The 12,199-nt window shown below is 36.9% G+C and overlaps 2 protein-coding genes across 2 annotated transcripts in view; both read left to right on the top strand.

Annotated features, from left to right (window-relative positions):
- mmp11a (matrix metallopeptidase 11a) overlaps positions 1-591 on the top strand; it is a 49,917-nt gene extending 49,326 nt beyond the window's left edge. The window contains exon 8 of the mRNA XM_080037906.1: positions 1-591. This exon is cut by the window's left edge and continues 421 nt beyond it. The gene's annotated coding sequence lies outside the window, so the exon portion shown is untranslated.
- A 3,440-nt stretch (positions 592-4,031) lies between these two features.
- derl3 (derlin 3) lies at positions 4,032-11,201 on the top strand (the record flags this gene model as incomplete). The annotated part of the gene is made up of 6 exons (XM_080044040.1): positions 4,032-4,121; positions 5,717-5,782; positions 6,699-6,772; positions 7,569-7,662; positions 10,319-10,514; positions 11,107-11,201. The coding sequence occupies 6 exons, from the start codon at positions 4,032-4,034 to the stop codon at positions 11,199-11,201; spliced, it is 615 nt and encodes a 204-aa protein (XP_079900166.1).
- Between the last annotated feature and the right edge of the window lie 998 nt (positions 11,202-12,199).

Genomic DNA, 12,199 nt, shown 5'->3' with positions numbered 1-12,199 from the left:
TCTCTCTCACTCTCTCTCTCTCTCATCTTTTCTTCTATATATATTTGGTGGACAACGAAGAAAGTGTGGGGCGTGGACACTCAAACATTTTCAAATTAATGTGATGTAACTTTATTGAAACAGGGACAATGTACAACAGAAGCATTAACCATGTTTGGAGCAAGGGAGAGATGCATTGTACCAGGTTTTAGCAAACTGCTATTTTCCACCTGTAGTCCCTTGGGCAAAATGTGAAAGTTTGGTTTTCACTTCTTAAATTGAAGGTAAGGGGGTCTTTAGAAGGATTTTGGTTCAGGGGTGTCAAGAAACCAGACCAAAAATATACCAGCATTTAAAAAAAAAATTTAAAGGGACACTCTGTAACATTTTAAGTAATTTATTGGCTAAAATCAATATCCTCATTCATAAATATGTCTTCATTGGTGTAAAATCACCTCTGCCAATAATCTGAATGATCCTCCTGAGCGGAGAATTACAAATATTAATATTACATTTTGTACATTGAGCGGGCAAGTCTTATGGAGGCATCCATGTTTTTGGAATGTCATCAGGTGCATTGTTTAAAATTTAGAATTGTTCTTGTCCTTGAAGGCCACTGTAGCTTCTGTTATTAGTTGAAAGGGTTGGGGTTACCCAGGGAGCGTTGCATTCTAGAACTTTCTAAAACTTTCTTGATGATGTCATATTACACACTGCACCTTTAAATCTTGATTTCGAGTGTCGCCAATTTGGAAGATCGACAAAAATAAATTAAAAAAAAAAAAGTTGTCAGGTTCCTAAACAAAAATAAATTTTTTATTTAAATATTTTTTTTGCTCATCTTCCAAAAATGGCCGCAATCGTAATCATGATTTTTTGAAGGTCTTAATTCAGGTTGAAAAAAATAATCTGGTTTCTTGACACTGTAGCCAAAGTTGTTCTAGAGACTCTTGCCTTCAATCTAGAAGTGAAAACTAAACTTTCACATTAGCTTGAGAAATGGAAACAACACAAAAGACCCATACATGACCCCCCCCCCCACACACACACACACACACACACAAAGACACACACACACAAACAAACACAAACACACACACGCACACGCACACTAACACACACACACACACACACGACCCCCTCTCCTCTACGAAGACTCTCTATGGAGCTGAGACATTTGTATATTTTTAAATTTTTCATCTTGTGGATTCTCAAAGGGATTTTTTTTTAAACAATTTCTATGATTTTTTTTTTATGCTTTACTCAAACTTTATTGATCAGTTTCTCCTTCGACTCAGGAATAAAAACCAAGGCATGTTTTGTTCTCTCTTCAGTCTTGGCACGTTCTGTGCAGCTATACTCCATATCTATTTATTTTGCACATTTTGATTTTACCGTACGTATACGTCTGAGACTTGGGCCCTGTATTATTATTATTATTAATGATGTGTTAATTCCTGTATTTTGAGCCTGAAATTGAGATTTTTTAAATAGATTTTGTACCCCCAACGAAAAGGATTAACAAATAGGTATGGCATTGTTCAGTTATTTTTGGTACCCTTCCCAACTTATGACATTGGGAACGCAAATTAAATGGGTACCGAACCATACAGAACAGTGGATACTAGGCTTTTTACTCCTTATACTGCAATGTAGATGTGTCAAGCTCTTACCCTGCGTTCCAAATCACATACTTTTTCTTTTTACTACACTACATACTAAAGTACAGAAGAGTTTTAGGGCCACAGACAGGAGAGAACAAAAAAATCAGTTAAGGAAGATTTATTGAGAAATGTCAAGAATAAAGACGAATACTCCAAAATGCTATTGGAGTTAGTGGGGGCATTTATGTATTTTCAGCATACTACCATTGACGTGCATGTATTGGGACATCCTAAATCTTTTTCTTGGCATACTAAATAGTAGGGAAGTATGGGGATTGGAACGCAGGGATAGTTTCTGTTGCATTACAAATTAAAAAAGCTATTTGGCGCCACCTAGTGTCAATATCACAGCCCTGCAGGAGAATATTGTCTGTACTGTATATACATGTTTAGTGATGAATTATTTGCTGTATCTACATCGTAACATTATAACATGGTGCTCTATTCAGGTTGATCTGTATGATGCCTTCAGGGACAGTAGGTGCTGAGGTTGAGAACCGCTGATCCGCCTCATAGATAGATATACATATACAGCTCCGGAAAAAAATGAAGAGACCAGTCTGGATTTTTTTTTCAATCTTCATCTCTACATTACTTATTGAAAATGCTCTTTAATGACAATATTTTTATTGTGAATTTGGTAGAAATGTTGTCAGTAGTTTATATTATAAAACCAAAATGTTCATTCTACTCAAACATATGCCTATAAATAGTAAAACGAGAGACACTGAACATTTGGAGTGGTCTCTTCATTTTTCCAGAGCTATATATACAGTATCTATGGCGACGGCTATTGTGACATCACTTCCGGTGACTGTGTTGCTCATCAGGTTTTAGTTTCTCAGTGCAGGACGCTGACATCTTAATTCTCTGTTTAAAGGTCGGGTCAGTGATTCTGGAGAACGCTTGTTGTCAAATTTGTCAAAATCTGGTGTTAAAGGGGACGCCCTTAGCTCAGTTGGTAGGGCGTCCCCCCCCATGGGCCTCAGCCAGCAGCGGACCCGGGTTTGATTCCAGCCCACGGTCGTTCTCTGCATGTCACTCCCCTCTCTGCCCCATTTCACCTCTGTCTCTACACTATCAATAAAGCATAAAAATATCTTTAGAAAAAATAAAAAAATAAAAAAAATCTGGCGTTAATACACAGCCTAGGCTCTGTGAACTGCTATGTAAACAAAGGGTAGAAAAATAGGCCTATACTGTACAGTCACTAGCAACATTCCCAGTTTACAGAGCCTAGGTTGTGTATTAACACTGGGGTTTTTTTTAGCGCACACACAGTACAGACAGGTAGCAGATCATGAGGAGATATTCACTGATTTTGACAACAAGCGTTCTCCAGAATCTCTGACTGCACCTTTAAGTAATTTCTCATCTCCAGTGTTAACCAGTGAACTCTGCTTTGAAATAATATTTATACAACTTAACTAAAGTGTGTTGTACTGTACATACATTTATAATTGTATTTGATCATTTTTTGTGTTTGTTTTTTTTACTCTTATGTGCTGTAGCCGATATCCTGACCTGTACATTCAACTGTATCATCTGTTTACTGTCTAATAAAAACATAATCTTTTTACCAAAATATCTGTTTTTGAAGATGTTTAAGCTCTTTCAACACAGAAGATCAATTAATACAGTAAATTTTTTGCCAGATTTTTTAATGAATGAATGAAAACTTTATTCCGGACTCAACGTTCCATATAAAAAGACAATACAAATACATGACGACAACACAAATTAAAATACACACAAGCATCGATTCCAATGTTTCCACAGCCCAGAGGAGAACCTTGTATCACTCTGTTTAGTGTCAGTGAGTGACAGTTATTACTTTGTTTTAATATTTTGCAGTTAAATTATTATTATGTTTATGTGACTGAATAAACAGTAATACACTGGTAACATTTGAATTATTATGACATAAATATTATAAATATTTTTTTGTTATTATATTCACCTTCAATCATCATTTATTCTGATAAGTTTGCTTTTAACAATGTCTTTAAAGTGTTGTAGCTCAGTGTGTGTGTGTGTGTGTGTGTGTGTGTGTGTGTGTGTGTGTGTGTGTGTGTGTGTGTGTGTGTGTGTGCGTGTGTGTGTGTGTGTGTGTGTGTGTGTGTGTGTGTGAGTGAGTGAGTGAGGGAGAGAGAGAGGGAGAGGGAGGGAGAGAGAGAGGGAGGGAGAGTGAGGGGGGAGAGAGAGAGAATGAGTGATTGAGTGAGAGAGAGAGGGAGAGAGAGAGAGAGGGAGAATGAGTGATTGAGTGAGTGAGTTAGATAGAGAGAGAGAGTGAGAAAGAGAGAGAGGGAGAGAGAGAGGGAGAGAGAGAGAGAGAGAGAGAGTGTGTGTGTGTGTCGCTAGCTGTCAGTCGTAGCAGCAGCAGCCATGGCGCTCAGCTTCACTCAGGAATATTTCCAGATTCCGGTCGTGACGCGCGCATACACCACCGCCTGCGTCATCACCACCGCCGCCGTGGTAAGAAATAAACAAACAATAACAACAACAACATAAAGACAACAACAACAACAACAGGCTACTACAAGAATAACATTGATCACTGACTATTAGCATTACGCATTTTTTGTTGGGAGTTTTTTTTCTTTTTTTTTTTTTTACAAGAAAATTTGAGATAAATTTTTTAAATGTATTCTACTGAGCTTTTGTCATTTTAATAGTTTCATTTGGTAAATTAATTATTTAATTATCACCACAGCCGCCGTGGAAAGGAATACACAATAACAACAATAACAACAACATGATAACAACAGTTTAGAATACTCTCTGACAGGAAACGGTTATAAACATATAGGCCTATGTTTTTTATATATATATTTTTTTTTGACATTCACAGCAAGTTTTTGGTTATGAAGAGTTAAGAAAGCATAATTATTATATAGCCCTTTGTTAAATAAATGTGCCACATTTACTGAACTTTTGCAATTGTAATAGTTTAGTTGATTTTGAACAAGTAAACTGGTGTTAAAACAAGAGCACTTTTAAAGCTTAAGTTTTTGAGACATGTGAAAATGTTTACAGTACCAATATAATAATAATCTTTATTAAGGACTCAGATGGTCCACTCACATCCAACATACACACACACATAGAACACATTAAAATACATTACTCAATAAAACACTGTACTAAAATAGGTGCAAGCTATCATGCCAATGCTTTGGAAGCCTGGATGTGAACCGATAGCCCGTCATAGGGCTGGTTAAGGCTATAATGATGCTATTTTCTGATAAATCCAATCGACACATGAAATTGAACATTTACTTTCGTAACAGTGCCTGACATGTAGGTACATTAGAGGACACAGATAACTGGCTAGCACTGTGCCACCTAGGAACACGCAGCAACAACCTCATGGCATCATTATGTGCCACTCTAAGCCTCTGCATACTTCTCACTCTGTAAATATCTGTATATGTAATATAAATTGTAAACATGTAAATACAAAACTGTGTACCTTCCTTGTGATATAGTATTCTTCGATCAGTGTTTATGTATGTTGGTATATACTTTTACCTTTAGTAATGATTTATTCTATACTGCTGTAAAATATTTTGTCTATACTTTCACTGTGTGTGTGTGTACGTACTTGCGTGTGTGTGTGTGTGTGTGTGTATGTGTGTGTGTGTGTGTGTGTGTGTGTGTGTGTGTGTGTGTGTGTGTGTGTGTGTGTGTGTGTGTGTGTGTGTGTGTGTGTGTGTGTGGATGAGGCTATGACTATGAATGGCTAGACATAGTTGTAGCATTGACAGCAGCACAGTCCAATCCAAATAATAATTACGTTGTGTTGTCATTTTATTTATTTACTTGTACTGTGTGTGTGTGTGTGTATGTGTGTACGTACATGCGTGTGTGTGTGTGTGTGTGTGTGTGTGTGTGTGTGCGTGCGTGCGTGCGTGCGTGCGTGCGTGCGTGCGTGCGTGCGTGCGTGCGTGTGTACGTACTTACGTGTGTGTGTGTGTGTGTGTGTGTGTGTGTGTGTGTGTGTGTGCGTGCGTGCGTGCGTGTGTGCGTGTGTACGTACTTACGTGTGTGTGTGTGTGTGTGTATTTTAGCAACTAGATGTCATCACTCCCTTCCAGCTCTACTTCAACCCAGACCTCATCATCAGAAGATACCAGGTAACCCACAGCAACTATTAAAAATGATTTCATACATTTAATTAAACCAGGGCCTGTGCTAGCCTTTGGGGGGCACTACATGGTTCCCGTCTCCTGGCTTGTTTTTTTGTGTGAAAATAGGACCAAATGTTAATTCCTATTTTGAGTCATGTGTAATACTAGTACTTCAATGTTTACAAGCGAATATAATAAATATTTTTATTTCTTTACTATGGAAAAGGGGTAGGATTAAATAAGTGTATACTTCTTCCTGCTCCTTTTCGGGCATGTCACATCAATACAGATCTTTTTTTTTCTTTTTTTTTTTTTTTTTGTGAAGTCATTTAAACATAAATTTTGTTTATTGTATTTTTATGCTTTTCATTTTGTTTTGTATTGTTTTTTATATGTCTGAAATAAAATAAAAAATTCAAATTCAAATTCAATGTCCAATATGACTTTTCAATATCACAGACTGACTATCTATTCTTTCTGCTTCCTTAAAGGCCTACTTCACCGGTTTGAATATGAAGGTGTATTGAATTCTGAGATCCTATGTAGTATAAATGTGCGAAAAAAATTTAAATCGGTTCATCCTAGCCTGAGAAAAGGCAGAAAGAGTGTTTTTTAACCCTATATTTCTCTTTCTCGTGACATCACAGAAAGAGAAATATAGGGTTAAAAAAAACGTACTTTGTAAATATTACTGTGATGAACCGATTTCAATTTTTTTTGCACATTTATACTACATAGGATCTCAGAATTCAATACACCTTCATATTCAAACTGGTGAAGTAGGTCTTTAAATCTACTTTACACCTTGTAGATTTATTTATTTTTGTTTGTAATTTTGAAACAACCGGGCAATGATTGGACGATAAAAGTGTTTTAATTACCAATACATTATAACATATTTTTTTTTCTGTCTTTCTCCCAGGTATGGCGCCTGATCACCAGTTTCCTCTTCTTCGGTTCCCTTGGATTCAGTTTTGTCTTCAACATCATCTTTCTGTATCTTTCTGCCACAACATTACCTCAGAAATATCTCAGTGTATCTATAAAAACACACTTTTAATTTAATCAATATCTGTCGGGCTGCGTTCCCAATCTCATACTCTTTCTTTTTTCTATTCTACATACTACATCTGATCATAAACAGTATCTAGTCAGCATGCAGTATGTTCAAATTGGGACATGCTTTTATTTATTTATTTCATCCTAACATGGCTCCTTGATCTTGCCTCTTTGCTTTTATATCCGTCTCATCGCTGGTTGTTTTCACTGGGAGGCTCAGTCCATGTGATGTAACTTCTGCTGCAGTGGATTGTGGGTCAGAACCTCAGAATGGCCCAGAAAAGCTGCTGGTTTCAACACTAAAAAATCCTGATCGGCTGTAGTAGTAGGACATCTGGGTATTTTTCAGTATGCTGCATATGAACCACATGTATTGGGACATCCTAAATATTTTTCAACCATACTAAATAGCAGAAAAGTATGGGGTATTGGAACGCAGGGTCTATCTTTTTAAAAACATTGCCATAAATCTTATAACACCTTAACTAAATGAAGTTATCGATAAAAAACCAAACTGTGGGCCCTGCTGCTGTAAACAACAACAGTGAAACAGTAACTTTTCAGGAAGCTTTCTAACTTCAAACAGTGTTCCAGGGATCTACATTTTCCCTGTGAGGAAAGTTTGTTTATTCAGTTATGAGAATATATACCTTAGAAAATGTTTCACTTCTCTGACACAACCAAAGTTACACAGTGTACCTTTAAATCTACTACCAGCCTTAACTAAATCAAGTTATCGATACTGCCGGATGTTGGAGGAAGGCTGCTTCAGGGGACGCACGGCAGATTTCGTTTTCATGTTCCTGTTCGGTGGAGTGGTGATGACTGTATCCTTTTGAAAAACGCAAAGAAAAGTAAAAATACTCAAGTTTTACTGCAGTTATGCTTTAAACTACTATGTGCTGCTAAAAATATACCGTTAGCCTCATAGCATGATTGCCTAAATCATATCTACTCTACTCTACTTTTACTCTACATCTACTCTGCTCTACATCTACTTTTCGTTAGCCTAACAGCATAATTGCCTAAGTCATATTTTAAGGGTTATAGAGTTGGGTAAAGTAGATGTAGAGTAGAGTAGATGTAGAGTAGAGCAGATGTAGAGTAAAAGTAGAGTAAATATGATTTAGGCAATTATGCTATGAGGCTAACGATATGTTAGTTCATAATGAATAGGGTTAGTTTACACAAAATATGTCATAAGAGTTATGAGTACTTCTAAACACATTCTATTCATCCGAAAGGGTGAAACTAATTTTTACTACTTTTTTCCTGCCAACTATATTCTGTTTAGCAATTAGCAAATAGGTTTTTGTATTTATTTATTTATTTATGTATTTGTTTGTTTGTTTGTTTGTTTATTTATTTATTTATTTATTTTTATTTTTATTTTTATTTTTATTTTTATTTTTATTTTTATTTTTATTTTTATTTTTATTTTTATTTTTATTTTTATTTTTTTTTATTTTTTTTTATTTTTTTTTATTTATTATTTTTTTTTTTTTATTTAGCAGACATTGTTCACAGTAATAGGCTTCTCTTTAATGTCAGATAGAAGCAATATCTCCAGAACGCTTTGAGGGATTCTTTTTTAAAACTTTGCACAAATATCCACTCTGACTCAAAGATGAACTGAGTAGATTTTGGAGGTCAAAGGTCAAAGGTTACTGTGACCTTCCATAGTGTGAGGTCTCAGTGACCTTGTACCATATTGTATCTTCTTAGGAGCTTTACCTTCTTTAAAGCATCGACTACCAACACTGGACTTTCACCGTTTAGATATTGTATTGAGGGTTAGAACAGCCAGCATTTTTTTATTATTTTTATTTTTTTAAAGATTTTTTTTGGCATTTTTATGCTTTATTGATAGTGTAGAGACAGAGTTGAAATGGGGCAGAGAGGGGAGTGACATGCAGAGAACGACCGCGGGCTGGAATCGAACCCGGGTCCGCTGCTGGCCGAGGCCCATGGGGGGGACGCCCTACCAACTGAGCTAAGGGCGTCCCCAAGCATTTCTAGTATAGAAAAAGAAGGAGGATTTCCTACCTTCAAACATCTAGAGATACTTGGTTTTACCTGAAATAATAAACAGTAAGATAGTACCTACTTAAAGGTGGAGCCAGCCGTTCTGGAGAACGCTTCAAACCAGTGTTAATACACAGCCTAGGCTCTGTAAACTGGTATGTAAACAAAGGGGCCACCATATCGACATACCCCTAGGCTGTGTATTAACACTGGATATTTTTTCAGCGCCCACACAGCACAGACAGGTAGCGGATCTTGAGGAGATATTTACTGATTTTGACAAAAAAGTGATTTTGACAACAAGCGTTCTCCAGAATCACTGACTCCACCTTTAAAGACCTACTTCACCGGTGGAAATATGAAGGTGTATTGAACTCTGAGATCCTATGTAGTATAAATGTGCAAAAACATTTCAGAAATTGGTTCATCCTAGCCTGAGAAAAGGCAGAAAGAGTGTTTTTTGGTCTCACTGTCTAACCCTACATTGTGCCTCACAACTGGACAAATGTAGGGTTAGGATTAACAGGACAGCTGGGCCAAGGGAAGACTGAGGGAAGACAAACCTCATTCATTATATTATAATAGGGATTTTATAATGATAGAACGCCGGTTCCTTATGGGTGAAGTATTCCTTTTAACTACTGTTCATACATCCGGCCTGTTTTCTCTAAGATGCTCAGTCAGCAGTTTTGCAGCCAGAAGCATTTGTTCACATTCCAGGTTAACGATAAAGTATTTTTTAAAGAGTTTTTTTTACCACAGACGTCCCATTGAGATCTGAAGGTTTTATACTGGAGCTGTAAGGGATTTTTTTGTTGTTTTTTTAACTTTATTGAAAGGTTTTTTTTTTACAGTCAAAAAGGAGCTGTTTATTGTTCCCTAGACAGTTTTAAAGGTAGGATAATTGATGCTGTAATATGGGGGAATGTACAGTGTTGTGAGGATGGTAACGTGCTCAGCGGAAATTACTGTTAAGGAATGCCATAGGCGGGCTTTTATTGTGAAAGGGTCTAGCAACAACAACTCAAGCTGTGAGAAAAACAAAGATAGTATTTTACTGCAAAAAAAAAAAAACATTTCAGCTTAAGAAAAAATTGTCTAATTTATGAGATACTAAGTCGTACATTTAAAAAAAAGTTAATATTTTTATAAAGTCGATTATTTACTTAATTTGGCTATGAGGAACATTCAGTTTTTGTTTATTGTGGCGCCCCCTTTGGACCAAAGTGGTAGTGTGACTGTGCTTGCTGTCCTAAAGATCAGTTGTTGATTTTTTCCAGTGTTTTGTATAACACCTGAACGCCTCCTCCCTCCAGCTGTTTGGTGTGTTTGCCAGTCCTTAAAAAAACACATTTATGATCCAAAAACCAAGTTATTTCTGCCCCAAACTTAACTTCAAGTCTATAAACATTGATTTTTCCCAGTTATTTTCCCTGACCTTGAACGCCTCCCGTCCAGCTGTTTGGAGTCTTTGCCCAGGTGTTCTTCCTGGGCCAGGCCTTCATCATCATGCTGGTGTACGTGTGGAGCAGGAGACACCCCCTCACCCGGATGAACTTCTTTGGCCTACTGAACTTCCAGGCTCCTTTCCTTCCCTGGGTCCTCATGGGCTTCTCCCTGCTGCTGGGGAACTCCATCGTAGTCGACATGCTAGGTAGGAAACACACTTCAAACTGCAATATCATGTTACCTTGTTCTTATAAATGAAAAAAAAAATCATTAATCTAGGACAGTAATACTTTCATGGATTTTCTTCCAACTTTGCACAAATGTCCATTCTGACTCAAACAAATTGGGATTGCAGTGACCTTGCACCATAGCTTCTTAGGATCATATTAAAGATGTACTTCACCAGTGGAAATATGACATTTTTCCTATGCGTGACATCACACATGGGAAAATGTAGGGTTAGGATTAACAGGACAGCTGGGCCAAGGGAAGACTGAGGGAAGAAAAACCTCATTCATTATATTATAATAGTGATTTTACAAGGATACAACGCCGGTTCCGTATGGGTGAAGTATTCCTTTTTTAGATGTATCAAAGTGCCTCTCTCTCTCCCTCCTTCTCTCCCTCTCCCTCTCTCTCTCTCCCTCTCTCTCTCCCTCTCTCTCTCTCTGTATCTCCCTCTCTCTCTCCCTCCTTCTCTCCCTCTCCCTCTCTCTCTCTCCCTCTCTCCCTCCCTCTCTCCCTCCCTCCCTCCCTCCTTCTCTCCCTCCTTCTCTCTCTCTCTCTCTCTCTCTCAGGTATCAGTGTTGGTCACATGTATTATTTCCTTGAAGACGTTTTTCCAAACCAGCCGGGAGGAAGGAAGCTGCTCATGACCCCAGAACTGCTGTAAGAAAAAAACTCAACGCATTTCACTGTTGTAGTCCAATATTTACCAAAAGAGTTACAGTATGTCAGGAAGCAGTTTTAACATTTAGACACTCTCATAAAATTCACAGTAAGATGTCCTATTATTAAAAGTTTAGAAAGTAAAACTGTAGCCTATTTATTTATTATGTTTAAATGTTTCAGAAATGTTACATACATTTACAATCATGACACAGTTTTTGCTTTTTCCACATTTATTAAGAAAATTAAACGTGTCTTTCAACTAGATAAAGGCCAAATGTAATGAACTTTTGTCAAATTCATGACGCCAAAACTTCTGTGAGAAAAAACTCAACTCATTTCACATTCATTTTTACAATAAATCTAAAGCGCGACATACCAACAAGCACACAGGAGCGTTTAGTTTAGTTTAGTTTAGTTTAGTTTAGTTTAGTTTAGTTTAGTTTAGTTTAGTTTAGTTTAGTTTAGTTTAGTTTAGTTTAGTTTAGTTTAGTTTAGTTTAGTTTAGGCAAGGCAAGGCAAGGCAAGGCAAGGCAAGGCAAGGCAAGGCAAGGCAAGGCAAGTTTATTTATATAGCACAATTCAAACACAAGGCCACTCAAAGTGCTTTACAGGGTCAATATTAAAATACATAAAACACATTAGAAGACATTTAAAAGCGAATAAAAAGAAGTAAAACATTTAAATTAAATAAAAAGTACAGGTTAAAATGGAAACAGAAAAGTCTTCAGACTCGATTTAAAAGAACTGAGGGTTGCAGCAGACCTCAAGTTTTCTGGGAGTTTGTTCCAGATATTTGGTGCATAAAAACTAAAAGCTGCTTCTCCTCGTTTAGTGATGCTGTAAAGTGTATCTTTTGACCTGCTCCCCTTGACTACCAGTGGTTGAGCTAAGCTAACCTGGATGAGAGACATTTGAACATTTATATATCATATGTGTGAGAAAAAACCTGATTCATTTCACCGTAGTCCAATATATTCCAAAAGAGTTACAGTAATGTAT

Source organism: Ammodytes marinus (genome assembly GCF_949987685.1).
Source record: "Ammodytes marinus genome assembly, chromosome: 2".
Classification (NCBI taxonomy): Eukaryota; Metazoa; Chordata; class Actinopteri; order Uranoscopiformes; family Ammodytidae; genus Ammodytes; species Ammodytes marinus.
The sequence above is the reverse complement of the archived record's forward strand: the minus strand, read 5'-3'. Positions and strand labels throughout refer to the sequence as shown.